The sequence below is a fragment of the Equus asinus genome, chromosome 1 (assembly GCF_041296235.1).
Source record: "Equus asinus isolate D_3611 breed Donkey chromosome 1, EquAss-T2T_v2, whole genome shotgun sequence".
NCBI classification, from domain to species: domain Eukaryota; kingdom Metazoa; phylum Chordata; class Mammalia; order Perissodactyla; family Equidae; genus Equus; species Equus asinus.
This window is the reverse complement of record NC_091790.1, coordinates 183,373,783-183,401,761: the sequence shown is the minus strand read 5'-3', so window position 1 is coordinate 183,401,761 and position 27,979 is coordinate 183,373,783. Positions and strand designations below refer to the sequence as shown.

At 59.9% G+C, this 27,979-nt stretch overlaps 1 protein-coding gene and 1 long non-coding RNA gene across 10 annotated transcripts in view; one reads left to right on the top strand and one right to left on the bottom strand.

Moving 5' to 3' along the window:
- Positions 1-4: 4 nt before the first annotated feature.
- On the bottom strand, positions 5-27,889 carry FLNC (filamin C). Of its 7 annotated transcripts, XM_070512972.1 has the most exons (49): positions 27,280-27,889; positions 22,621-22,869; positions 20,929-21,026; positions 20,598-20,748; positions 20,384-20,502; positions 20,097-20,174; positions 19,728-19,890; positions 19,353-19,553; positions 18,908-18,970; positions 17,834-17,971; positions 17,329-17,455; positions 17,040-17,176; positions 16,619-16,812; positions 16,413-16,526; positions 15,633-15,776; positions 15,279-15,402; positions 14,951-15,111; positions 14,653-14,743; positions 14,394-14,563; positions 14,064-14,181; positions 13,707-13,969; positions 12,716-13,313; positions 11,839-12,012; positions 11,570-11,732; positions 11,126-11,286; positions 10,206-10,373; positions 10,002-10,125; positions 9,696-9,852; positions 9,431-9,620; positions 9,228-9,251; positions 8,868-9,115; positions 8,338-8,418; positions 7,925-8,024; positions 7,473-7,613; positions 7,037-7,165; positions 6,769-6,942; positions 5,959-6,120; positions 5,665-5,868; positions 5,055-5,207; positions 4,841-4,963; positions 4,462-4,704; positions 4,019-4,288; positions 3,780-3,917; positions 3,374-3,489; positions 2,553-2,685; positions 2,285-2,461; positions 1,874-2,092; positions 1,012-1,221; positions 5-883 (listed from the first exon to the last, which is right to left on the bottom strand). In XM_070512972.1, exons 1-49 carry the CDS (start codon positions 27,632-27,634, stop codon positions 696-698), a joined length of 8,226 nt encoding a protein of 2,741 aa, XP_070369073.1. In that variant the 5' UTR covers positions 27,635-27,889; the 3' UTR covers positions 5-695. The 7 variants fall into 7 exon arrangements, with proteins under 7 accessions (XP_070369073.1, XP_070369053.1, XP_014709802.2 ...); XM_070512952.1 differs by lacking the exon at positions 8,338-8,418 and having other exon boundaries at positions 27,280-27,777; XM_014854316.3 differs by lacking the exon at positions 18,908-18,970 and having other exon boundaries at positions 27,280-27,777.
- The window catches only part of LOC139045649 (uncharacterized), a 39,354-nt gene continuing 32,646 nt past the window's right edge, over positions 21,272-27,979 (top strand). For 2 of the 3 annotated variants that reach the window (XR_011504434.1, XR_011504435.1), the window contains exons 1-2: positions 21,272-21,408; positions 22,215-22,325. This is a non-coding gene — a long non-coding RNA (uncharacterized lncRNA). Of the gene's footprint in view, positions 21,409-22,214; positions 22,326-22,423; positions 22,498-22,583; positions 23,536-27,979 lie in introns of those variants that run through there. The other variant, XR_011504433.1, reaches the window with a different exon arrangement.

Below are 27,979 nucleotides of genomic sequence, written 5' to 3'. Positions count from 1 at the left end.
CCTCTGCGACAGGCCGCACTTTATTTGGAGTTTTCCACCTAAGTGGCTCCCAGCTGAGCCGCATGACATGTGCAAAAGTCCCCCCAGAAAGCTGGGCCTCGCAGTGTGTAAAAAAGGCCCCCAGTGGGGCGGAGCTGTGCAACCATAAAAAAAGAGAAGTCAGTCCCCCAGGAGCCTAGCTGGGGTGGAGGATAAATCACCCCCCCCGGGCCACGTGCCGATGCTGCCACTGGTTCTGGGTCTGTTTTCTTCTCTGATTGTGCTTGCTTTTCCAAGTCCTTAACACTCTGGGGTTGTGGCCACAGAGGGGCCAGACACAGTCCTCAGCGGCAAGGAGTATGGCCGACGGTGCGGTTTGAGGGTAACCTCTCTCACACACACAGACGCCCCCACACATGTGCTCCCCCACTGGCCTCAGCCCATCAGAAAACTCAGGGCTTCCCTGGCCCCCCTAACCCCCCGGCCACCCTCACATCACATTTGAGGGGAGGCACACTGCCCTGAGACAGACAAGGCCCTCCAACCCCGGGGGGCACAGCAGGGTGGGGAGGCTGTGCCTTCATTTCACACCCCAAGGCAGGTGTTTGTGGTAACTGATTCTGCAAGTGTGCATCTGGGTGTGGCACATTTGTGTGTGTGTGTGAGTGTGTTTGGCCAGAGGTGGGGATCAAGGCTGGGGGAGGCACTTCTGGGATTCAGGGCACATTGACTTTGAAGGGGCTTCCGGGGACACTTTCGTCGCCCCACTTGACGATGAGGATGTAGTCTCCTTTCTCCTTGACGGTGTAGGTGACGTTGTACACCCGGTTCCCCATGTGCTTCACATACACCTCCTCACAGGGGGTCTTGGGCCCGTGCACACCCACCATCATCATGTTGGTGCCTGAAGGGGGCGGCAGTGAGAGACAGGCTCACACCAGGGGCCCTGGGCCCCCGCCAGTCCCTACCCCACCCCCATGTTCTTGCACACTTGCCCACCCTGGGAGGCTGCCCCTCTCCCCCTCAGCATGCCTGCTTTGCTGCAGTCCACGGTGAAGGAGTTCTTCTGGCCCACAAAGGCCTGGGACAGCCCGGGGCCCCGCGTCACCACCTTGCTGGCATCCGAGGAGAACTTGGGGATGGAGCTGTAGCTGGAGCCCCGGCTTGAGGATGACTTGGTCACAGTCTCCACCAGAACCGTGGATGTTTCGTGAAGGCTGTGGCCTCCCGATAGCCGGGGACCTGAGGGACAGAGAGGAGTGGCCATGAGCTGGGTCAGAGGCCTGCCCTTCCCTAGGCAGCAGGCCCTTGGCCAGCACTGACACTCCCGTGGGACTCAGGGTCCCGGGCCACGTTCCCTTCCTCAGCTGTGGCATCCTAGGAGAGGCACCCTATTCCAAACGGGCTTGGGCTCCGGGCTCCAGGGCAGGCTTATCCTGAGGTCTGGGGCCTCTGATGGCTCCATCCCTCGCCCCACAGGCTTTGTCTGGGAACTCAAGCCACAGGATAAGAGTCTTGCTTTAGAAAGGAACATGCATCCAACTAATCCTTCATGCGGCTTCCAAAAGGACAGCTTGCTAAATATTTACTGAGCTCTGTCTTCTGGGAGGCTGGAGGGCAGAAAGCTAAGCTAAAGCTTGGGGAGCCACCGCAGGGGACAGATTAATCAACTGATGGACAAAAATAAAGAGGAAAGATTTGGTTTTTAAAAATAATTCTCCTCAACTCCACAGAACGGTGTGTTAGGTAAAGCCAGGCCCACCTTATTCCTGATAACTTGCCCATGATGTTTGAGGCAGACTGTGACCCGGATGTGAATGGCCACTGGAGCCATCCAGGATGGGCTGGGCTGCAGGCTGGACTGGAGGGACCTTCTCCCACTTGGGGCACTCACCTGTGACTTTGGCCTTGAAGGGGCTGCCCACGATGTGCTGCGGGCCACCATACTTGATGGCGATGAGGTAGTTGCCAGGGGCCATGGGAGTGTAAGTGACCACGTGGCCCTCAGGACATTCCCGACAGTCCAGCTGCACCTTGGAGGGGCCATCGATGGTGACAGACAAGGCCCCTGAGCCCGCGTTCAGGGTGTTGACAATGAACTCTGATGATACACCTGGGGGCCAGAGGTAGCAAGGCTGTAGGAAGGAAGGTCTTGGGGCCTAAAGCTGGGATGGGCCAGGCCCCAGGCTCCCCGGAGCAGGCCTCTGTGAGGACTCATGAGCACCGCCCCTACCTCTGGGCAGAGCAGTACAGGACTGCAGGCTGAGCAACCCACTGTTCACCCCTCCCCAGCCCCAGCACTCACCTGTAGTGCCTCCCTCGAGCCCGGGACCATAGGCTGACACCAAGCCTGGGTCCCCAGCTTGGCTCTGCTCCCCAACACGGATCTTGAAGGGACTGCCAGGGATGTGGGCACCGTTGAACTTGACATCGATGGAGTGGACGCCATTCTCATGGGGGATGAAGCGGATGGTGTGCTTGTCTGAGGGGCAGAGGGTTGGTGGGTGAGTTTGTCTTCCCCCTTCCACTTCCCAGAAGCACGGCAGGGGTGGGCAGGGGCAGGGCCAGCTCACCACTGTCCAGCTCGGAGACGTAGCACTCCTCTACCGCACCCGAGGGCGTGTGCACCCTAGCATCGATCACGCCCCGCGCACCATTCAGCTGCACCGCAAAGGACGCTGGCTGGTTCACCTTGAGCCCCGTCTCCTGCGCAGACCATGGAGGGTGCTCAGACTCCTGGGAGGGTCTGGCGCGCTCCTCTGCAACTGGACACTGCTCTTACTGTATGCCCAGCCCAGAGGCTCCCACCTCTCACCCCCACTGTGGCTCCTGCCGCCAGCCCAGCTCTAGGATGCTCTCAATAAGGCTGCAGAGGGAGGCGGGGGCTGGGTTATGGCCCCGGCATGCATCTGCTGGGAGGGGGGGCCACCTGGCTGTGCTGGGCACAGTGGGGTTGAGAGATGATGTGCCCTTTCCCGGCTGAGGAGGTAAGACCCAGACACTGTAAAGCGAGCCTGACGGTAGAGAAGCCAGTGCTAAGATGGTGCTGTGGGGAGGAAAGAGGAGCGTGGCCTGGACTGGCCTGGGGTCGCTCCATGGAGGAGTTGGGCCGATGGGGAGGCACTGGGGGAGGTGAAGATGAACCTGGGGATGGGGCATTGAGCTCAGTTCTAGGGTGGGATGGGGAGAGAGGCACAGGGACTCCTGAGGCTGGTAAGACTGCTCTGAGGGGCAGCTAGAAGGGGACATGGAGCCCCCTGCTATACAGCAGTGAGAGAGCGGGGACATCTCACTGGCCCTTCCAAGATCACTGCTCAGCCCTACATGGGCCTACCATCATTGACTCCTGCCCATGTCTCAGAGTGGTAGAGGGGCCCCACTCCCTGGCACACACCTGGAGGCTGGTGACAGTGAGGCGGCGAGCATCGTCTGAGAGGGAGGCCACAGGCACCACAAAGGGGCTGTCTGGGATGTGCTCATCATTGAACTTGATGGAGACCTCATAGTCACCTGGGGAGGGGAAGCCAGTCAGCATAGGCCCCAGGATGAGGGTCAGCAGGGGGGAACCACCCCTACCCCAGCCTCATCCCAGGACAGGCTCCTTGGGTCAGGGCTCAGCTCTGGAGACAGACATGCATTCCCAGCGGTGTGGGGTGGAGGAAGATGGGGCAGAGAAAGAGCAGAGGCCTGGGTGAAGAGTCAGTTCTGTAGCCCCAACCACCTCCTGCCTGGTTGGTGAGCAGAGACCCAGTCTGGAAGGTCAGGCAGGCCCAGCCCTCATCCCTATTGTGGACACTCACCTGGTTCCTGGACAACATAGGAGACCCCACAGGAGCCGTCTTTGCGGTCCTCAAATGCAATCTCTGCCTTGCTGGGACCCTCCACAGCAATCGACAGGCCCCCGGCACCTGCTTCTCGGGTCCAGATGCTGAACTCAGCTGGACACAGGGAAGTGGGGCAGAGGTGGCTCTTCAGGACCACTGCCCATCCTGCTAGCTGCCCTGCCCCCATCTCTCCCTCCTCACTACCTGCCCCTCACCTGGCACGCCAGCCACACCTCGCTCCAGCCCTGTGCCTCCAGCCCGCACCTTGTGGGCACCACCTTCACCCAGTGGCCCCACAGTGAACTGAAAGGGGCTGCCGGGCACGTGCTGGCCACGGTACTTGACAGTGACAGTATGGGGCCCCATCTCCTGGGGCACAAAGCGCACGCTGTATGCACTGTCCTCCCCCTCGACGATCTCTGCGGCTTCTGTCTTGCCCGATGGGCTGGTCACCTGTGCGGTCATGTCTTGAGAGCTGGCCTCACCTGCAGGGGGTGGGGACTGTCAGGGTGACACTGGGACTGCTCCCGGCCCTGGACCTTCCCTCCCTCCTCAGTAAAACTGCCTCTTCCACTCAGACCAGCCCTGGCTGGCTGACAGCACTCTCCCCAGCCCAGCCTCCCTGTGAGGTCCCTGGTCCTAGCCCAGCCCTGCTCACCCTCCTGCTGCCGAGTGATGCTGCCAAAGGAGCCCAGGCGTTCGCGGCCCAGGAAGTCCCCGAAGACGGCGGGGAAGGGGTCTCCGCCAACCTGGGTGGACTCCTCCACCCGCACCTCGCGCTTGGTCTCTCCGCCCCGGGTCTTGCTGATCTCCGTGCGCTCTGTGCGGGTGTACGTGTGGCTGCTGCGCGTGAAGGTGCGTGTCAGGCGCTCCTGGGCAGACACCATCTGGAACCAGTTCCCTGTGGGACACAGGGAGCCAGGGAGAGGAGGGAGGTGAAAAATGAGCAAGCAGGACAGAGACCCCTCGGGGCAGGCTCTCCACAGGTCCTCCCCAACGCCCTGCCCTGCCCTGCCCAGGCTCCTCCTGGCTCACACCTGGGATCTTGAGGTTGAGGTCACAGGTGCTGCCAATAGTGGCGATGGAAGGTGCCTGCCTGCGCCGGGTGATGCTTTCCTTCATGCGGCCCTCGCCAGTAACCTTCACAGTGAAGGGGCTTCCTGTAGGGGAGAAAGGGCCAGTCAGTCATCTCACACCGCCCGCCTCCAGCCTCCAGACCTCTCCCTGCCCAGCCACAGCCCAGAGCCTTACCTGGCACATGCTTGTCAGCAAACTTGATGTTGATGATGTAGGTGCCGGGTTCAGTGGGGCAGTAGGTGACTTTGCATGTGCCATCCTCCATGTCCTCACAGTTGATGTCCACCTTGCTAGGGCCTTCAATACTCAGCCCCAGGCCCCCATAACCTGGCAGGAAACAAGGGACACATTTCCCTCAGTCCCTGCCACCCACTGCAACTCTGCTCTCCCCTCCCCAAACTGCGGCTCTGTTCGGAATGGGCACCCAAGGTGTATAGTAACCACTAACGAAAGATAGATCAGCAGGAGGAGAGGGTGTGAGCAAGGCACTGGCCCAGAGGGCCAGGAATAGGTAATCTGGAAAATTCCCTAAGGTAGGCCTCTTGGGTTCCAGTGAGCCAGGGAGAGGCAGAAACTCAGGACAGCTGAGCTTTCTCTTGAAAGTGAGAGAACTGACACGAGGACATTCACTTTCCCCTACATGGCCCCCAGAATGTGAATCCCAACAGAAACTGGGCCGGGACGTTCAGGGCAGAGGGTTTGGCCAAGGGGTTGCTGGGCAGGAAAGGACAAGTCCTCACTGGAGGCATTAGCGGAAATGAGGGGTCTCTGGGGCAAGAAGCACCTGCATTACGAGTGTCCACGATGAACTCCGCCACCTGGAAGGTTTGTCCCTCGGACAGGCCCTTGCCCCAGACCCGCACCTTGCTAGCGTCCCCGATCTCAGAAGGCCCCACCAGGATCTTGAAGGGGCTATTGGTGACGTGCTTCCCACTCTTGCGCACGCTCACCACATGCTCCCCAACTTCCTTGGGGGTGAAGGAGATGCCTGTGGAGGAGAGCGGATCAGTCATAGAGCCCTGGGCCTGGCAGAGCATCCCTTGGGCTCCTCTCAGGCCTCCAGAGGCCCCACACTTACCAATGTGCCGGTTGGGCAGGCGCTTCAGCAGGCAGGGCTCCTCGTTGCCCGAGGGGGCACGGATGCTGGCGGTCAGCAGGCTCAGGTCACTCTCGGTGATCTTCAGTGACACATCCGTGGAGGTGCCCACGTTTAGCTGTGACGTCCTCATCGAGTCATCGCCTGGTGGGGGAGATGGGGTGCCGGGCAGTTGTGACTCCAGGGTGGCCCTACCCTCCTGGGGCTCAGGAAACCTCCTGGCAGACCCTGCTGGACTCAACAGACTGGGGACCACTCACAGGCAGAGAGGCCCAAGGCCTGGGAGAGCACAGTCTTCATTCACATGTTAGCTGCCAAGGATTATGGAGAGGCCCAGCACCCCAACTGCCCTGTGGATGCCTCAGTCCTGAATGGGTTAAATGCCTAATTTGTGTTTTTTAATCCTGAGTCACATAGTTTCTTGGAAACAAAACAGTAGATTGGACCAGACAACAGAGACCCCTTACTGGCTGTATGGCTCTGATCAAGTTGCTTACCTCCCTGGGCCTACTGGTTTCCTCAGCTATCAAAAGGGATAATCAATACCCTAACTTTGCAGGCATTACTTCGAAGACAAATGAGATGATGTGTTTCAAAGCATGGGGGGTGGCTGGCTGTGTCTCACCTGCTAGAGAGATAGAGTGTTCTCAATCTTTATCCAAAAATGGTCCCTTCCATCTTGAAGGGCCCCTACCCTAATGCTCCAGGGTGACTTGAACATGCTGGGCTTATACATCTGTCGTGTGCTGGGGGAGTGTGTCATAGGCTGTATGTGCCCACACATCCACCCACCTGTGATCTTGGCTGTGAAGGGGCTCCCCGGGATGTGCTTGTCATCAAAGCGCACAATGATGCTGTAGTCTCCAGGCGCTGTGGGTAGGTAGGACACCGTGCAGGTGCCATCCTTGTTGTCCTTGCAGGTGATCTCTGCTTTGGACGGGCCCTCCACGGCCAGTGACAGCCCCCCTGTAGGTGGAGATGGGGCTGAGATCAGAGGTCCTGCCCTCACTCTTGCCCCTGGCTGGCCCCTACCCCAGCGCCCTGCCTACAGCTCTCTCACCTTCCCCAGCATCCTTGGTGACAATGGTGAAGGTGGCCGGCTTGTTGACCATGCCATGGCTCAGGCCTGGCCCGTAGGCACTGACATGGCGGCTGTTGATGGCATCCACGTAGAACTGCAGGGGACTCCCTGCGGGGTGGACAGAGAAAGGGGGCTGGGTCAGGAGTGAGGACTGGGGCTGCCTGAGCCCAACTTGGCCCCCAGCACCTTCCAGCAGCCTCCCTGCTGAGCCTTACATCTCTGCCATAGGGGTCTGCATAATGGAAGTCTATCAGCCTCCCTAGTGCCTCACATGATGTCTGCACATAGCAGGCACTCAATAAATGTTTGTTGAAAGAAGGAAGGCAAGAATGAAGTTGCTGTGGGCTCCACTCAGCTCAGCTCAGCTCAGCTCAGCCCAGCCCAGCCCAGCCCAGCCCAGCCAGACCCGACTCACCAGGGATGTGGTTGCCATCATACTTGATCCCCATCTGGTGCAGGCCTTTCTCAGTGGGCGCGTACCTCACTGTGATGGTGCCATCCTTGTTGTCGGTGATATTGGGCCGGGCAGTTTTCCCGGAGGGCATCCGTACCTCCCCTGCCAAGCAGACACAGTTATGTGGGGGACTCTGGTTTCTCCTACTTCAACCCACCTGCTGCCCCAGGCTCCCAGTCTGTGTGGTTCTGTTTCCACCCCAGAGGTTAGGCACCTGGAGCAGTGAAAAGAACCCTGAACTGGGAGACAGAAGGCTTTAATCTGAGTTCCAGCTCTGCCCAACTTGCTGTGTGACCTTGGGTAGCTCGTTTCCCCTCTCTGGGCCCCAGTTTTCATCTCTAAGACAAGGGGCTGGGCCTTGAAGAAGGTGTCCTCCCTCTGAGCCCTCATGCCTCAGGGCCCCAGGGCAGTACCTGTGAGCTCCCCTTTCTGCACGGTGAAGGGGATGACCAGGTTGAAGGGCCTCAACATAGACTCCATTGGCTCCACAGGCACCACTGGCTCCTCTGTGGCCTGTGACAGGTGAGAGGGAATAGTCATTGGCTGAGGAAGGCCTGAGGAGCTTGGCCTGAGCCATGACTGAAGTCAGAGAAAGTGAGAAAAGAACAAGGTGGTTAATGGTGAAATCAGAGGGCAAGACAGGCGTGTCAGCTGCAAGAAAAGAGGTGCTGTGCCAGCTCAGGATCCATCTGCCCAGCCGTCCCCCACCTCCTCCACAAGATGGCCCCGAAACCATGCCCCAGCCTTAGCTGCTGAGGGCTAGGGGAAGAAATGAAGGAAGAGGAGGAGCAGGACGAGGTCTCGCCCAGGTGGGTGGCAGCAGTACCCAGTGTGTGGGGTAGGCGCTGGGCCGGTGCAGCTGCAATACTTCAGAGGGCTCCTCCACGTGGGGCATGGGGTCACACGCCTGGGAGGCAAGGCATGGGAGAGCACAGGATGTGGCAGGCCAGTACACACCAGCTTGAGTGACAGGGAGCTGACTCAGAGAATGACCCAGGGACCCCCAACCCTGGGCTACCCACAGGGCAGGACGGATATCTTGGGTGCTTTACCCTCTGGAGGGCTTCATCGTCCTGCAGGGCCAACTGGGGAGATGTGTGGGGACAGTGGGCCCAAGGGCCAGGGAGGAACATGGCAAGTTCCTCCAGAGAACTGACCAACTGCCAGAGGGCCTAGAGGAGGGCTGTGCTCACCTCCCAGGCTGGGAGGCTGTGCGGAAAGCAAGGGCTTGACTCAAGCAGTTGGCCCAGAATTCACCAGATGTGGGGACAGGTCCTAGGATTCTTTGCTGCCCCTAGGAGGGCCTGGGCCCACCTCCCCAGCCACCCTCTAGCCTGGCTGCAGCGTGGAACTTACCAGCACATGGAAGGGACTGTTGGGGATGTGCTCGCCTCCAAAGCGGATGGTGATGACGTACTTGCCCGGCTCGGGCGCTGTGTAGTAGATGTCAAAGGTACCGTCATGGTTCTCAACCACGTCCACGTCGAGCTCTGCCCCATCCGGCGTGGACACCGTGCATGTTACCTTCCCCTTGCCTGCTGCCTTGGCGTCCACTGTGATCACCGTCTCCTCCCCGATCTGGATGCGGGGGCCTAGGCAGGCACCTGCCACACGGAAGAGCCTGGTCAGGGGTCCGTGGGGGCTGTGCCCAGCTTCCCTCCATTCCCAGCTGCCCCCACCATCTCAGCCCACAGCAAGAAGAGAAAGGGCACTCACCCAGGCCATGGCCTCCAATGGACACTGGAAATAGAGAAGAGTGTGAGGCCATGCAGCGCTCAGGAGTGGGGATGGGGGCAGGGGAGGTGGGAGGGGAGGGCTTTCTGACCAACAGTCCCCTGGGGACTGGGCCAGGGACCTGGAAGAGCTGTGAGGGCTGCTGGATGGTGAGCAGGGGCAGAGGAAGCGGGGTGGGAGCCCACCTGTGACGAGGCACTTGCTGGCGTCCCCAGTGGGCAGGGCATGGATGCGGAAGGGTGAGTAAGGGATCTCGTCACCGCCGTACTTGATGGTGATGGTATACCGGCCACTCATGTCTGGTAAGTAGGACACGGTGTATGTGCCATCCCCATTGTCTCGGATATTGGCCTTCTTGGGCTTACCCTCGGGGTCCTGGGGGAGAAGCAGAGGTCAAGCCCCGCCTGTGGGCGGAGCCTGATGTGGGAGGTGGGCTGCACATGGACTCACCAGGATCTGGACGGTGAGCAAGCCCTCACCAGCATCCCGGGCATCGATGGTGAACTCCACAGGCAGACTGGCAGGGATGCCAGCGGCGTTGAGGCCAGGGCCACTGGCCCGCACCTTGCTGGCATCATGGGCTGGAAGCACCTTGATCTTGAAGGGGCTTTAGGGGCAGAAGGGATAGACAGTTGGCCAGGGGGTCGGAGTGGGGGAACGATCTCATTTGGGCCCTGGAATCCTCCCTGTAGACATGAGCAGGGCAGGAGTGCCCTAGAGCTCAGCACAGCATGGGAGCCCAAACCTGGGCCTCACCTGCGTGGCACTTCCTGGTCGGCATACTTGACGGCTACCGTGTATGGCCCATCAGTGGCCGGGGTGTAGTGGACAGCATGGGTGCCATCTCCATTGTCACGTATCTCCACAGGCTCAGCCACACCTGGGGAAGGGGAGCAGGGTCAGCAGAGCCTCCTGGCACCCTGTCCCGCCTCCCTCCACCCTGCCCCAGATATCCCATACCTGTGGGGCCCAGCACGGCCACCTGCAGGGGGGCCCGGCCAGCCTGGCTGCAGTCCACCGTGAAGGTCTGGGGTACCCGGGCCCTGACACCGGCCCCCAGCCCTGGTCCTGAGCATTTCACTTTCCCGGGGTCCACCACATCCTTCACTGGCACCCGGAACGGGCTCCCTGTAAGGAGAAGGACATCAGCCCCTACCCACCTGCCTGAGAGGATCTCTCTGACACTGAGGAACCAGGAAGAATAGGCCTTCCCCACTTTGGAATGCCCCAGGGAGGCCAGACCAACATGTGCAAATGTTTAGGAACTTGCTAACAAAACATAAACAAGGATAAATAAACTTGGCTGTAGGCTGAGGCTGGGCAAATCTCATTTGAGCCACAGGCCTGGAATAAGGCCTTCCTAAGTTAAGAAAATGTTAAAAATGGGATATTTTCAAAAGAATGCATTTTTGACAGTATGAAATTAGGAAAGTTAAGGGGGGGAAAAATATCCAATTTCAGCAGGCCCAAGTTACGCAATAACTGAAGCTGTGACCTGCCCAGCAGCTTGGCCCAGCAGGAGAGCAGGGGAGTTCTTTGCTTTGTAGACGGAGAGAGCAAGCACGAGGCTGTCCTCGCTGAGCCAGGGAGAGCGGCCTGGACTGTGTCTGAGTGACCGAACCCATGAAGTCTGGCACTCCAGGCAAAGGACCAGGAGGCCAGCATTGGGCCTCTGGGAATGAACCGGAGCACCCACTGCCCTGCCTCTTGGCCACAGCCTCGGAACCCACACGTGTCTCCTATGCGTCCCCCGCTGGCTGGACTTGCACCCATCCAGTTCTAGGAATGAATTTCCATATCCCACTTCCTTGTAGTTTCCCTCTCACTGAGCGAGCATCCTGCTGCCCTCCCTGAGCCCCCCACACACCCTCTCTGCACACCTGGGATGGGCCGACCCCCAAAGGTGATATTGACGTCATAGTCTCCAGGGGTGAAGGGGATGTACTCTACGGTGCAGCTGCCATCCTTGTTGTCTTTGCAGGACATCTTGGCTTCCGAGGGGCCCTCGATGGCTAGGCCTAGGCCCCCAGTGCCTGCTCCCCTGCAAGACGACACCCATCAGCTCCACTAGGACCAGTGAGTGGGGATGGAGGAACAGCTGAACGGGGCTGAGGGGAAGGAGGGCAGGCCAATGAGGGTCTGGCTGAGGAGGGATGAGCCACAGGGGCTGATCTGAGACACTAGGGTAGGTTTGTTCCTGGGTCACCTTTGAGAGGTGATGGGGTGGGGATGAGGCACACACAGAAGGACAAAGGGGGAGAGCAAGTGGCTGGGATTGGGGTGGCCACAGTGTCAGGGTCAAAGTTAGGAAAGTGCGAGGATACCTGGTCTCCACAGTGAAGCGGTTGGCCTTGTTGACCAAGCCACCCTCCAGGCCTGGTCCATAGGCCCGAACACGCGTGGGGTCACAGCCCTCGGTCACACCCACTCGGAAGGGACTCTTGGGCACAGCTACGTCATCATACAGCACCTCCACCAAATGTACGCCTGGAAGCCGGCCACACAGAAAGTCAGGGTGTGCGTGGCCCCAGCACCCTCCTGCCCTGAGAATGCTGTGATCAGATCCCCCATCCCCGCCCAGCTGGCCCCTCACCCTCTTCATAGGCTGTGTATTGCACTCGGTAGGTGCCATCCCCGTTGTCCGTCACGTAGGTGTCCGTCTTAGCACCCGAGGGGTTGAGCACACGAGCCGTCACATGGTTCCCACCTGTGGCTGTTAGGGATCTTGCATCCACAGTGAACTCAGTGGTCACCTCACGCAGGACACCTGGGTCCCAGGAGAAGAGAGCTCAGCATGGGCTGGGATCAACCTTCACACAGTTGCTCACCCCTCTTTTCGTCTCCCCGACTCCAAGGCTGTTCTTCCTTTCCACTGACTGCTTCCTAGCGTGAGCCAGGCCACCCTCTGCACCCCTGTGAGCACCAGGCCCTGTCTCCCACAGCCCCTGCCTTTGCTCGCTTCACCATATGGCGACATTCTGTTCACGTTAGTTGCCCCACCAGGCTGAGGGCCGCTCATGGGTGAGTCTGGGTCTTACGTCCCTCGCCCACCCTCATGCCTAACCCAGGGTCTGGCCCCCAGCAGGTGATCCACTCTCATTTACTGAATGGAGCTGAGCTGTCTCCTGGCTCTCGTCACCCCCTACCCCAAAGCTTTCCCTCTGAACTGCCTAGAGCAGGGTTCTTAGCTTTCTCAGATCAGGGACCCCCTAAGCTAATGAAAGTTAAGAATCTCCCCAGAAACATGTCCATGGGCAGATGCAACTGTGTCACAAGAGCAGAGACAAAGCTCCACGCCCCGCCTGCACCCTTGGCTGCTTCTCTGGGGTGTCTGAGCCCTAAGGACGCCAGGGCTGTCCCCAAGTCCTCCCTTCAGACTATGGTGCTCTGCTAAGCACTCAGGCTTGCTTCCGTCCCTTCTGCTGCCTCCCCTGGCTCCGTGACAGGCTCCTGGCTCCTCTCTCACTCACCGTGCGGCTCCACACCAGGCCCTGAGACCTTGACTCCACTGGTGTCGATAGCGGGCTGCACATGGACGCGGGTGGGGAATTTGGGTACGGGGTGCCCACCGTACTTGATGGTAATAGTGTAGGTGCCGGGGAAGGCGGGGCTGTAGGTGATGTGGTAGGTGCCGTCAGCATTGTTGTGGATCAGCACCTCGGCCTTGACGCCAGCGTCCGACAGGATCTCAATGGTCAGCTCAGCCTCGCCCGCCTCCGAGCAGTCCACAGTGAAGGTGGCTGCCTCACCAGCCTTGCCACGCTCCAGGCCTGGCCCACTGGCCCGCACCTTGCTCGGGTCGAACACGGGCCGGATGGTAGCCTTGAAGGGTGAGCCAGGGATGTGGGCTTCGGCGAACAGGATGTTGATGGTGTACTCGCCCGGCTCCGTGGGCAGGTAGCTGACCGCACATGAGCCATCACCATTGTCCTGGCACTCGATCTTGGCCTCACAGGGGCCCTCCACAGTCAGCCCCAGGCCACCGGTGCCAGCCCCCTTGGTGTCGATGGAGAACGGCGCTGGGCTGCCTACCAGCCCGCCCTTGAGACCAGGGCCATAAGCACAAACCTAGAGGGAAGAGCAGGTATGTGAGTTCCCTACACTTGGCCTCACCCGTGCTTGGCCTTCATGGCCCCCCACCCAGCCAGGCATCTTCAACTGTAGCAGCTACTACAGACTGAGACCCTATAACAATTCCAGGTGCAGAAACGGAAGCAGAGAGATTAAATAATTTGTCCCAGTTAGTAGACTTGGGATTCAAGCCCAGGTCTGATCCAAGGCCAGGTTCTTACTAACTAAGCTGTCTCAAAAGGAGGTCCTGGGGTGGGGGATCGCCCTGGCCCTGGGTCCTTGGCTGTGCCCACTCCAGGACATAAGGCCCTCTGACCTCTGCCCCTGTGACTCATCCATCTTCCCTACAAGCCCCTAACTCCCAGCTCCCATCAGCCTCTATCTCCTCACCTTGGAGGGGTCGGGGGGCAGGACACCCTCCACAGTGAAGGGGCTGCCAGGTACCGGGTGGCCGTCGTAGGTAATGTCCACCTTGTAGGGACCCTCCTCAGGAGGCATGTAGCGCACAGCCTGGGCTTCAGCTCCGCCCCCAGGCTCCAGCTTGCAGGGGATCGGTCGTCGGGAGGGTGAGGTCATCCGCACATCCAGCTGGCCCTGACCACCAGCCCCTCGTGTGTTCACAGAGAATGCCTGTTCTTGTCCCACAGCCACCTCTGCATAGGAGGCAAGGGACACCGTGAGCAGAGGCTTCAGCCCACCCCCTCCTCCAACACCCCTCACTCCAAGGGCAGCTCTTGCCCCACTTACTACTGTTGAGGCCTTGAACTTTGACTTTGCTGAGGTCCAGCGGAGGTGCCACATTCACCACAAAGGGACTCTTGGGGACGGGGTCCCCACCATAGGTCACTGTCACTGCCATGTTGCCCTAATGGATTCAACAGGAGGTCAGAACTAGGTTGCTTAGACAGCCTGGCAACATGCCCTTGGTCAGTGTGGACCTAGGCTCAGAGATCCACAGCCAGAGAGGATGGGAGGCAGGAAAGGGGCCAAGATCCAGAACTGGCCCTATGTGAAGAAGGAGACCCAGGACCCCCATCAGCCAGGACAGGCAGGGGCATGGGAGGGGGCAGGGCCCACCTGCTGGACGGCCGTGTACTTGACGGTATAGGAGTAGTCGTGGTTGTCGATGATCTCAAAGTCCCGCACAGCCTCACCCTTGCCGGCCCCGGCAAAGTGCACGTCCAGCTTAGCCTTGCCAGCTCCCTTGGTCAGCACCGTGAAGTGAGTGGGCTTCCCAACTTCTACACCTGGGGAGCCCACCCGGAGACAGTGGTGAGGGCCTGGCAGCCACCTAGCACAAACCCCAGCCCAGCCCAGCCTCTGCCCAGACACCTACCTGTGCGGTTCAGCCCAGGGCCCTCAGCCTTGACCTTGCTGGCATCATGGGATGGGTCCACCTTGATGTGGAAGGGGCTGGCAGGGATCTCCTGCATGGAGAAAAGGCTTTGTCATGGTGGACAAGGGCAGTCTCTGAAAGAGCCCCTTTTTTTTCTTCTGAGGCATGCTCCCCACACACAGGAATGTGCTCAGTCAATGGTTGTGGAATTGTCCCCAGATGATAGCATCTCAAGCTGCTGGTTTAGAACTGGGAGGTGTAGGCCGCTAGTGAGTATCAAAAGCTGAGGGCAGGGTACCTGGTTGGCAAACAGCACCATGATGGTGTAGCGGCCGGCCCCTGGGGGTGTGTACTTGACTGTGAAGGTGTCATTGTCATTCTTGATGATGTCAAAGTCAATGTCAGCCTCTGCGGGGCCTACCACGCCGGGGGCGCACTTGATGCCAATGCTCACATCGCCTGAGGGTAGGCAGACAGGAGGCCATGAGATGGGGGCTCAACAACCTGCCCCACCTGAGCAGTCCCACTAGAGCTCTGCCAGGAAACAGCTCTGCCAGGAGTACAGCCCTACCCACCCAGACCCCGCCCCAGGCCCCGGCTCCTACTCCCCCGCCTGGCTGGTGCACCTTGCCCCGCCTCGCTGCAGTCCACGGTGAAATAGGTGGGCTCGTTAGCCTTGAGGCCTGTCTTCTCCACGCCAGGGCCGTACACCTTCACTTTCTCAGGGTGACTGCCCTCTCCCACGTTTACCTGCGGGAAGGGGTCAATGCTCAGCATGGTGCCCCTCCCTCAAAGCCCATCCTCTTCCCCAGCACTAGGTGCCCCAGCCTTAATGGAATCAATCTTAGCTCCTTCGTGGGGGCCTTGAGGTGGGGAGCAGTGACCAGGGCCCAGGGACAGCCGACATCTCCTGCATAGGGCATCACCCTCCCTCTGGGACCCCTGGGCAGTGGGCACCAGGCAGGGTTCAGAGGACGCACCCGGAAGGGGCTCTTGGGCACGTTGACACCTCCCCAAGAGATGATGATGGTGTGTTTAATGGGCTTGGTGGGCACGTAGGAGCAGCGGAAGATGCCGTTGCCAGTGGTGAAGACGTTGATGTCGATAGGGCAGCCGTCGGCGTCCTGTGGGCATCATCCGAGCAAGGTACTTAGAGCACTCTGGCCTTCTCAGAGCACCAACGCCCTCTGCTGGCCTGGGGCTGTCCTCCCTACCCACCGCCGACACCCAGCGCCCCAACCGCCATAGACCTCAGGCCACACAGCCTAGTGCTCTGTGCTCTGGTGGCCAGGGCGCACCCTGGGAGCCAGGAGACAGGGCTCTAGGCCGTCTGCATGGCCTGGTCTCCCAGCCTAGGTCTCTGAAATATGTTGGCAGGGGAGAGGCTGGGCTAAATCAATCTTCCTCAAATTGAATGATGAAGCTTTTAAAGAATTAGATACTTTTGGACCCAAGAATATGTTCATTAACCTCTAGGGATCAAGGGACGCCAGTCTGAGAAACTGACCTGGGAATCCAATGTCTTATTCAATCAAACCATCTTTTAACTACAAATTATTAGTATAAAAATACGTTTTTGGTAAAATATGTTTTTAAGATTATTATCAGTAAGAAAACAAAATTTCAAGTTTTCCATAGTTCTTATGGACCCACAAGAATCAGTTTTATGATGCCCAGAGGCCCCTCTTCTAATCTACCCCCACCCTCTCAGGGTCCCTGCCTAGGGCAGTGAGGGGCAGTGGGATTAGGCAATGCCCCACCTGGGCATAGAGCTTCAGGTCTCCCTTGCCAGCTGCAGAGGCATCAATGGTGAACTCCGCAGGCTTGTCCACGATGCAGCCAGTGGGCTCCAGGCCAGGCCCAAAGGCCTTCACCTGTGCAGGAGCAAGAGAGGAGGGCTGGGTTGGGGACTGGAGGAGGCGCTGCTCACCCCATCCCGGATGGTGTGCAGGAGCCGGGACCACACCTTGTCCGGGAAGCAGTCAGGTGGGGCTGGCTGGATGTGGGCAATGAAGGGCGAGTCTCGGATGTCCTCATCGTCGCAGATGACATGCACGGCGTACTCCCCGGGCTCAGTGGGCCAGTACCGTACATCGCAGGAGCCATCCCCCTTGTCATCACACTCGATCTTGGCCTGTGAAGGCCCCTCAATGGAGAAGCCTAGGTGCAAGGTGGGGAGGGTGAGAGGGCACAAGAGGCAGCCTGGACATTCAGATAGGTCCCCCATCACTCCCACAACACCCCACCCCAGGTGTCCCCATGTGCCATCTCCCTGTCTCATCTGGACACTCCCTAGCATTCCTGCCTCTTGTCCCCTAGTCACTCCCCAGTGTCCCTCCATCACACCACTCCCCAGCATTCCCACCTGCTGCCACCCGGCCACTTACCCAGTGTCCCCACCTCCGTGCCAATGGCCTCCACCACAAAGTCAGCTGACTTGCCCACCTGGCCAGTTTCCAAACCAGGCCCCCAGGCCCGTACCTTCTGCGCTCCTGCCTCTGGGCTCACCTGTACCTCAAAGGGACTGGGCAAAGAGGGAGCTGATGTCAGTACTGTTGGTGTGCCCCTGCCAGAGGGACCCCTCCTCTCTTCCCTCAGAGTCCCAGGTAGCCCCTCTCCCACCTCCCACCCTGTGAGGGCCCAGACAGGAAGGCATGCGGGGAGCGTGATGCTTACCTGCGGGGGATGGCATAGCCGCCCCACGTGATGGTCACCACATACTTCCCAGGCACCACAGGGTAGTACTCACACTCGAACACACCGTCCCCAGCCTCTCGCACCTTCACCAGCTCCTCTGTGCCCTCTGAAGAGATGTGGGAAGTGGGGGGATCAAAGGTCTGCAAGTCCCAGCTCCTCAACCCCCTCAGGGAACCCTTGGGATCCAGGCCTAGCCTGAGGGCAGTGCTGCTGGTGGGCAGGGACCACACATCATCCCTGTGCATAGCAGCCCAGTATAGCATGTAGGGCAGAGAGGGTCATTCCCAGCTTACAGACTGGGAAACTGAGGCAGAGAAGAGATAATGTGCCTGAGGTCCCAGGGGACTTCTGGTCAGTGTCTCTTTGGAGTCTCCCCAGCAGGGAGTGGTGCTAGGTGTCACTGCCCTGAGGGAGTCAGAACCACCGGCCAAATTCCCTCCCTGCTCCCTGATCCCCACCACTGGCCCTGGGCCCTGGCACTCACTTGGCCCCTTGACTGTGACCTTGAGCTCTCCGCTGCCAGCGCCCTTGGTGAACACCTTGAAGTCAGCCACCTCTTTCACCCGCACACCCTTGGGCTGCAGGCCCCGCCCAGAGGCGCGGCAGGCATTGGGGTTACAGGCTGGGGGGAAGAGGAGAGGGGAGGTTGGGGGTACTGAGCAGCCCTGGACAGAGCCTCAGCCCCTCACCACTTCACTATGCACAGTCTTCCTGACCCCCTCACAGGCACAGGCCACAGTCTCATGCAACCCTCCCATGTGCTCCTTGGTGTCCCCAACAAAACTAGGGCTGCTGGGAGCCATGCTGGGCAGGGAGCTGGCCACAGCCCCCCTCAATCAGGCTGGTCACAAGAAACCTTTCCTGCTGGGCTTCTCAGAGTCACTCTTGCTTGGGACAAAGGCATGGCAGAGCCTGGGCAGAGAGTGGAGTGAAGAGAGGGAAAGCCCCTTCACCCACCCCAAGGCCATCCACCTAGAGCCATTTGAGTCTTCTCAGAGCCCCCATAGCAGTTTTAGGAAGTAAGTCATGCCACAAAACACTCAGCAACGCCATGGAACCAGAGATAGTCCATATAACATGAAGCCTGCCACAGATCACAGGCAATGCATGGAAATCAGCCTGCCACAGAACACCTGCCACAGAACACCGCCACAGAACACCACCACAGAACACCGCCACAGAACACCGCCAGTGGCAATGAACCCAGACCTCGCTACTGAACGCAGGCCAAAGAACAGTGATCTCAGCCTGCCACGGAACACATAAAATGGCATGGAACCCATGGAGTGCCACAAAACAGGCGATGACACGTAATCCAGGCCCACCACGGGACACAGGCAATGGCACGGAACCTAGACCTCATCACATAAATCATCAGGCAAGTGGCAAAGAAACTAGATCTGCAATGAACACAGACAATGGCGTGGAACCTGGGGCCTGTCACAGAATGCCACGGAAGGGGGAACGATTCCACGCCACCTGGGCCATGCCACACAGCACAGGTGAGGCCAGTCAGCTATGGCCATGCCTGGCCCCGCCTTCGCTGGAGAGTACTAACGTGGCACCACTCTCTTGGCCTGGTGGACGATGGGCACGGAAGGGGCGAGCGGCGGCAAGGGCTCTGAGTGGCAGGGAGAGAACCAAGTCGGGGGAGTCACCACCTGAGGGTCTGGCATATGAGTGCTCACCATATACACCCCGACCCGTGTGGCCCTGTTGCTTCCCCCTCAACCCTTCCAAGGTGGCACCTGTCTAGTATCCTTCACTGTGGTCTCCTGACCCTTCTCAGGGGGTAGGGGGAGGAGAGACGACCAGGACATCTCTCCAGAGCCCCACCCTCTAGCTGTTCCTTCTGCCTGTTTTAAACCTTCAGCTGGCTCCCCATCCGCCCCTGAATTTAGTGCTTTGTTTCCCATAAATCCTCAAACCCGGAATTGGTGACAATTCTCTCTGCGTCCTGGCCTCGGCGAGGGTGATTGTGAGGATGGGTGAAGATCCTTTACCTTCTGCCACATGGACGGGGAAAGGACTGCGGGTGATGGGGGCACCAGCGAAGGCCACATGCACTGTATGGGGTCCCTCCATCACAGGCCTGTATGTGCAGCGGAACGTGCTGTCGCCCTTGTCCTCCAGGGCCACCTCCACTGTGTCCCGCCAGCCCTGCGGGTCCACGATCACCACGGCAACATCACCAGTGCCGGCCCCTACCACAGACAAAGGACATCAGCCCCTGCTCTGGACACACACAGCTGCTTGGGGCTCCCTCACCCTGAGACCACCCACCCTCTGGCTGGGACCTCTGCCCGAGTCTCCCATCCACACTGCCCATGCACAGTCAGGGGCTGCCTGCCTGACAGCCCCCTGGGCCCCATCCTTACCTGCAGTGTAGATGTCAAAGTAGGTAGGTTTGTTGGCCACATTGCCCACAGGCTCCAGGCCAGGGCCACGGGCTGACACCTTGTTGGCATCCCCCAGGGCCATGCCCACATTCACCTCAAAGGGGCTGCGTTCGATGTTCTGGCCAGCAAAGAGCACAGTCACCTGGGGGTCAGGGGTCAAAGGTTAGCTTCTAGGGGAGAGCAATTCTGAGAGGGAGTGAAGGGGCAGAGCACAGCCAAGGAGGGTGAGAGGTGGGTGGCTAGTGCCCCGGGGCGGGGCAGAGTGCCAGCTGAGAGAGGGGTCCACACAGCCAGAGCCAAGGATGTGAATGGAATGGGTAGCCCAGGGGCGGACCTGTAGGCAGATACCTTGTGCAACCCAGCAACCTTAGGCACGTAGGAGACAGCATAGGTGCGGTCCTTGTCATTGTTGGGAACCACCTTGGCCTATTGGGAAGGGAAAAGATTGGAAGTCACAGTGGCTGTAGCCACTCTTGACCCCACAGTGCCTGGCGGCCCCCGTGGTGAAGCCTCCCCCAGTCTCTAGCATAGCAGGTGGCTCTGGCAGCCATCTCCAGGCCATTCCTCTTGTTGGCCTGTGGTCTCTGGTTCCAAACCCACACTAATCCCTCTTATCCCCAGCAGCCTCTCCATACCTCCTCGGTGTGGCCCTCAGGATCCTCAATGTAGACCAGCACCTCGCCCACACCAGCATCCACCGTCTGCACGGTGAAGTGGGCAGGCTGCAGCACGGTGTTGCCCTGGGGCTCAATGCCTGAGGGGCAGAAGGCAGAGCCACATTACTTAGGGAGATCTATCCCAGCATGTGCCCAGCTGCCTGGGGAGGGCTGACAGGGGCTCAACACATACCAGGCCCATAGGCAATGGCCTTCTTGGGGTTCAGCTGCTTGGAGCGAACAGGGGCACCAGGTTTGAGCTTGGCCTTGGGGAACTGGGACAGGTAGGTCATGACAGAATGCTCATCTACATTGGGGTCCACAATCTCCTCGGGCGCAATCACCTGCCACAGGGAGGAACAGAGTTACAAGGTGCCCTCCTTAACTGGCAACTCTGGTTCTCATTCACATCCTGACCAGGTTCCTGATAGACCCAACCCCCACCCTTGGCCCTCCAGCCCCTATACTGTCCACCCACCCCAAGCACCCACTTGGGGCACCCATTTGCCCCAGAGCAAGGGTACCTGGGGCACCCCGAGCCAGTCGTCCGCCTGCTGCATGGCCTCCCGGGCGTTCTCCACAGGCTGGTTGGGATCCCAGGCCTCCCAGTCAGGGCAGAGGCCTGGAGAGACGGTGGAGGGAGACGATGATCAGAGGAAAGCAGTCAGCCAGAATGCAGAGCATTTGTCATCCAACACCCTCACAGGCTGTGGAGTCACACCCCCTCCCACGCAGCTCTAGGCCCCTAACCAGCCAGGTTCCTGCTGACCCCTGATATTATGGCCCATCAGCTGGGATGCCCATCACTCTTTAGAGGCACGGCAGCCCTGCGTAGCACCAACAATGAGGCCTTTCTGCCCTGGCTGACGCAGCCTGGCACCAGCCCTGCCAGCCAGCCTCCTGCCTGCCCAGGCCCCAGCACAGACCCTGGACACCAGACCCCTGTGAGGACACCCCCAGACCCCTCCTGCCTCATTCCAGCTGCCTCGAGGGCAGGAGAGGAGGTGAGAGTCCCTGCCACATACGCCTCAGACCCATCCCCGAGGTCTCCTCAGAGCTGCCCTCAAGTCCTAGATCTCTAAGCCCTTCCCACATCCACCTGAGGGCATGACCCCCTCTCCTTCCTAACTGCCCACTTGGGGAAACTAAGGATCGAAGAGCCTGTTAGGAGAGGATGGGCTCCCCTCTGTGGCACCCAGAACCCAGCCCTCCTAACAGAGGTAATGCTGAGGCAGCCCCAGATCACTCCTGTGGAGGGGTGCAGGGGTGAGGGGGTGCTTGGTCCAGGCCAGAGCTGGAGGAGGGGGCGATGCTCCATAGCGGGGAGGGGGCCGGCTCAAAGGCTGGAATCCATGACTGGCCGGAACAGCTGAGCTCACTGCTGGCAGCCGCATCAGCTACGGGCAATGGCTCAGCAGCCGGGAATGCTTCTCAGGCAGCAGCGCCCCCGCCTCCCACCCCCTGCTCTCCAGCTGACCCTGGGCTGAGGGAGGACTCTCCCAAGGGGCCGTGACTCCCCAGAGGCAGAGCTGACCCACCCTGCGGGGAAGACCTATCTTCTCAGGAGGTGAGGGTCACAGGGTCGGGCTCCAGCCTGCGAAGCCTCAGTCTCCTTAGGGCCCTGAGCTGCCCCACTGACCAGGCCAGGACCTATGTTGAGAGAGGGCAGGACTGGGTCATCTGCCACTGGGCAGTGCCACACCAGCCTCAGGCCACATCATCCTGGGCCTCAGCCCCTTCTCAAAGCTGTCCCAGCGTCTCGCAAAGAAGAGCCTTCTCAGGGTCTAACTCCTCGCCTTCTTGCTACCAGTCCCACCGCATCTCCTTCCTCTTGGCTGAGCAGAAGTGGTACCCATGTGACAAAACAGGAAATTCATGGAGCAGGGATTCGAGGCCCTGGGCTCTGGTTCAGTTCTGCCAGGTAAGCTGTGTGGTCTTGGACAAGTCCCTGGCCCTCTCTGGATCTCAGTGTCTTTGTTTGTAAAACAAGGGGTTCTAAACCTTTTCTCGCCACTGCAGGATCTGGCATACCCAACAGGAAGGGTCTGACTCCAGCAGTGATTCTCAGCTGGAGCAGGGGGCAAGCCCCACAGGTGGTCCTCATCCCCTAGCCCTAAGATATGCATTCTGATAACCACAGGCCTCAGTACCACCAGCTCATCCCAGCTCTCCTTTCCAGGCCAAGGGCTCCATGGCAGGCCTGCTAGCCCACTCACCAGGGGCACAGTTGTCCACCAGGGCACCCAGAGCTTTGCCATCCTGCCAGTCGCGGTTGAAGTTAGTGATGGGCAGCTGGGGCACCTTGTTCTGGATCCAGCCGAGCAGACGCTGCTTGGGCGTCTGTTTGCGGGCATCTTCATCATCCTCATCTTCCCACATGGGCATGGAGATGGAGTAGTGCAGGATCAACGTCCAGATCAGCCCAAGGATCAGCTTCAGGTTCCCATCCACGATGGCCTTGCTGTCTGCAGAGCAGAGGGAACAAACTGGGCTCAGGGGGACCCCACGCTCTGCTGCCCAGACCCCTCTGCCCCCACAGCCCCCTCCCTCCCCTCCCCAGTTCCTGAGGCAGCTGCTAGAGAGCTGGGGTCAGGCCTCCTACCTCTGGAACCCACCTGCTTCTCTTCCTCCCAAATTCTCTCCCTCCTGCAAGGCCCAGCCCAGAGGCCACCTCTTTTATGAACCCTGGAGTGAGGCTGCTTCCCATTGTGCTCCTGTAGCGGGTACTTGCACCTCTGTCACAACACTCAAGGGGGCTTCCTATCCCTCCTATTGGGCTATAGGCATCCATGCAATTATCTAGGATTGGAAGCCTCTTGGGGGGAGACACTGTTTTGTTTCATTTTTCAGCAGTTTTTTTGAGGTATGCTTGACATACCACGAACTGCGCGTATTACAGAGTACAACTGGATAGGCGTGGACCATATGCAAATACCCATAAAGCCATCGCCACAAGTCAAGATAATAAACCTATCTATCCGTCCCCTAAGTCTTCTTGCGTGTACCCCTTGGTGATCCCTCCTCCACTTCTGCTTGTCCCCCCTTCCCAGGCAACAACTGATCTACGCTTGGTCACCATAGATGAGTTTGCGTTTTCTAGACTTTTACATAAATAGAATCATACAGTATGCACTCTTTTCTGGTCTGGCTTCTTTCACTCTAGACACTGGATTTTCTCTCTCTAGACTCAGAGCCTAGAACTTAGTAGGGTCTCAATAAATACTGGTGGAATGAATGAATATTTTAAAAACTGAAGTCGGAGAGGAGTAGGACCAACCTGGTTCCAGCCAAATTCTTCTCGGGACGCCATAAAAGGCTTTTGGAACAAAGTTCTGGGAGGAGGATGGGGGTACGGTGCATGCTCCGTTAAGGCTTGAAAATCATGTTTTCAAATGCTGGGGGCCAGCAGGATTTCACAAGAGCCAGGAGAAATGTCACCCACGTGGACTCAAGTCTCAGGAGGTGAGGCTCTGCCCATTCCCTCCTCTGAGGAATACGATGGACCAGAACGAGTTCCCTAAGATTTAGGGGGCCTAGTTCCCCTTTAACAGCCAGAAAGAAATATCCAGGAGCCGGGGGTGGCCTAGAGTATAGATCTTTGGAAACCAGCTTATTTGTAATGGACAAGCAGGCCTTAAATCCATCAGCTTCCTGGAGCACTGCTTTCAGGAGGCTGGGAGGGGACGGAAGACTCGGCCTTGTTTACTGATGTTGCCAGAGAGATGGGAAAGGGTGGGGCTGGAGGGGCCGCCTTACACATCTTTTCCTGCCCCCTCTAGATCTTGGGGGATGGGCTGCATTAGGAGACCGAGGGTTGGGGAACCCTAGAATCCCCCATCCACCCCCACCTGCCCCCAGGAGGGCAAATCTCAGTCTTTCTGTCCTTCTGGCCGTGGGCTCTGGTCCCCTTGGCTCCCCCCACCCACTTTCACTGATTCATCCTTCCTTCCCCAGCAGCTCCCCAGCCCTCCTCCTCTCCCCCTGGCTCCACTGCAGCACAATGGTTTGGCAGCTTTCAGATTCCATGACACACTCACTCCCAGCCTCCCGGTGCAGTGCTTTCTCTCTCAAACACACAGGGCCACAACACTTTCACACAGTCTTGACACCCGGTGCCCCACAGCCTCTCACGACCCTGACAGCCTCCAAAGCTGGTGCTCACACACTCAGAAGTGCTTCTTGAAAACTGGAGCCAGATCCCTGGGCGGGAGGCCTTGAGGCTGCTAGGGTGGAGGTGGGAGGGCTGGTGGGGGGTCATTCATATTTGCTGCAGAGAGAGGTCTCTCCCCGGCAACTGGCCCTGGGCCAGACAGCAAGTGGTCTGGTGCAGCCAGGGGCAGGAGAGGGGCGGGCCCAGAGTCCCACTCTGGTAGCAATGACCTTCCTCTCCCTTACCCGCCTCAGAGGGTAGGTAGAGGAGGGGAGGTCAGCTCAAGCCCAGCTTCCTTTCTCACACCCCATGAGCCACCACTTCTCTGTCTGCCTAGGGATACCCCCAAAGGAGTGGGAGGAGCCGACAGCCAGTCTCTGAGGCCACCCCAGGCCTCAAGTGGAGGGGGAGGAGAGAGGGCCAAGAGAGGGAGGTGCCGGGACAGCTGCTGCCCCCTCCAGCCCCTCCCTCGGCTGCTGGCTCAAGGAGAAGGAATAGCAACTGGGGAACAGCTGCGGGACAGAGCTGCCTCACAAGCCTCTTTGTTCCGAGGGGCTGAGGGGGTGGTAGGGGCCGGGACAGGGGTAGAGGGGTAAGAAGGGCACGCAGCTCCTCAGCCCAGGCTGAGTACCCTCTCCTTCAGGTGGACTTCTCAGCTTCTACTCTACTCCTAGATATGGAAGTGGGGAGTCTTTCCGACCCCCCTCCCAAGTGCCCAGATGCTCAGTTTCAGTCCAGAGACAATACCCAGAGGAGGCCCCCTAAGCAGCCCCTTCCCACCTCAAGTGGGACAGAGGGAACTAGAGGAAGCAGGATGCTGCTTCTGGCGAGGAACCCCTTTACATGTTGTCAGGGTCAGGCAGCCCCTGCCGCCTGTGCCCCCTCCCCTCCAGCCTCAGCCTCAGCCCTGCAGCTGAATTGCTGACAGCTTATCTCATCAGCGCGAGTGAGCCACTTGGCCCAAATGGGGAATGGCTCCCCTTCCTCTCAGCGGGAACCGAGGAGCTTCCCTCCCGCCCCTAAACCAGCTTTTGCTTCTTCCCCCGCTACTCTGAGCCGGCCCCTCCACAGTTGAGCCAAGGGGCTGGAGCCAGGCACCGCCATGGGGGAGGGGAGAGGTGCGTGCAGGAAGGATGAGGCCTGGAGAGGGGCTGAGTGCCCCCACAGCCGGGAGGGGAGGGGAAGGCTGAGTAGTTTCCTATAAAGTCTTGGTGAGGCCCTGGCTCTCCCCTTGGAGACCACACCTGGGACAGTCAGTCCTGTCTGTCAAATCCCAGCGTGCAGGGGGATGACAGGCCCAGGGCTGACTGTGTCTGACCCCCCCTCCACACACACACACACACACACACACACACACACACACACTCCCACTCAGAGCCCTCTGCCCCACTACACATACCAGGGCCCCCTCCCCCATCCCCTGTCCTCAGGCTTGTCCTTCTGGAAAGCTCAGAGACATCTGCTGTGTCACGGAGGCAGGGCTATTTCCAGGCCAGAGAGGGTGGGGTGGGGGGGGGCAGTATTGGAGCAGGAGGAGGTAAGGCCTAGAGAGGGGACTGGACAGGGCAAAGGGCCCTGGACTGACCTCAGCTGCTAATTCAGGAGGCCTAGCGATGCCCTGGGGGAGAGTGGGGGTGGACAGACATTCAATTATCTGGAGAAGTTTCTGGGGCAGCCTAGTGGGGGAGGCACCTGACCCCATGTGAAACTCCCCTCCTGTGGCCCTAGGGTGCACCCCCCCAAAGGCCTCTCTGGTAAATCACAGCAGGACTCTTAGGAGCTCAGCAGAGGGGTAGGGGGTCTTCCCCAAGCCCCCAGCCTGCAGAGACGACTGCAGGGCAGTGAGGAGAGGGGCAGCCTCTCGCCACTGGGAGCCCACCCTCTGCTCCTCGGCTCTCTAGCCTAGAGTACCTCCCCACCCCCACCCAACACTGACACACCTTCCAAATCTGGTTACACTCAATGACTTCCTCCCTTCTACAGGCTTCCCCTCCCTTCCCTCAGCCCGGACCGTTAGCTGCAGCCAATCCCGGCTTAGGGGGTGGGTTGGGGCCAGGCGCCGACGAGCGGGAGCCCCCTCCCGGGCAGGCTGAAGCGGGAGGAGGACAGGCAGGGGTTAAGGCTCCCTGCGCTCGCTCAGTGCCTTTTTAGGTTTCTGAGGCCGGGCGCTGCCTGCCCCGGCCCCCGGGCCTGAACCCAGCTGCTGAGCACATGCCTGCCCCGCCACCAACTCTCCCTCTACTCAGAGCCCTTGGATCAGGCCGTGGTTGGGACCTGCCTTCAGCACGCTCCTCCCCTGTGGAGGTGCTGGGAGGCTGGGAAGCCATTTGCTTTGTCTTGGGGGGAGATGCCCCCAGCAATCACCAATGGGCACTGACCCTGTCCTCTCAAGCATGGGCTGGGTTGCCCGATGGCAGCAAAGCGGACAATGAGTAGAGGCGGCTTGGTGGGAGTGGGTAGGGGGAGGCTGAAGCTGGAGGGCTCAAGAACAGTAAGGTCTGGTCCCCCGGCCCCCTCCGGGATGCCGGCTCTCCTGAGCGGGGTGTGAAGGCAGCCCCCGCGTGGCCTGCGTCGGAGGGCGGGAGAGCCGGGCCAGGGTCCTCTCCCTGCGCCGGGGCCGCGCTCTGCCCTCTCTCAGCTCCCCGCGCCCATCGAGCACCTGTGTCCCCTGCCCCACGGGCCAGCCCAGCCCCGGGGCACTCTCGCCCTCCCCGCCCGCACTGACCGATGGACACAAGCTTGATGTGCTCGCGCTCGAGGAACTCGAGGGCCACGGACACGTTCTCCAGCTTCATCTGGCGGAAGTTGGGGCGCGGGTGGAACTTGCGGTACATGCGCTTCTGGCTGAGCACCTCGAGCAGCGCGATGAGGCGCAGCCCGTCGCTGAGGTCTCGCTGCAGGTCGGTCAGGCGCTTGCCCACGCACTTGAGGTGCTCGTTGCACCAGCGCGTGAACGTGTTCTGCTGGATCTTCTTCCACGGCGCGTCCTCCGCCAGGTCCTTCTCCGTGGACGGCATGTCGTCCGCCTCGTCGCCCAGGCCGAGGCCCGCGGGCTCCGAGTAGCCGCTGTTGTTCATCATGCTGGGGCTGGGGCGCGGGCTGGCTTGGCTGGGCTGGGCGCTCTTGGGGCGCTGTCGGGGCGCGACGGCGGGGCTCGCAACTCTGCGCTGCGCTTCTCTCAACTTCTCTCGCGCCGGGGCTGGCGGGTCTCGGCGGGCCTCCTCGGCTCCTCGGCGGCGCGCTCTCTCTCCCTCCGGGGGCGGAGCGGTGCTGGGGAAGTGCGGGCCGGGCCGGGGCGGGGGGTTTAAGAAGCCCCCGGGCCGCGCCCCCCCCGCCGCGCCCGCGGCCCCCGGGTCCACGTCAGAGCGCCGGCCTCCCAGGAATGCCGCCCGGGCCGCGGGTGGGGGCCGCGCCGCCTGGCCGCC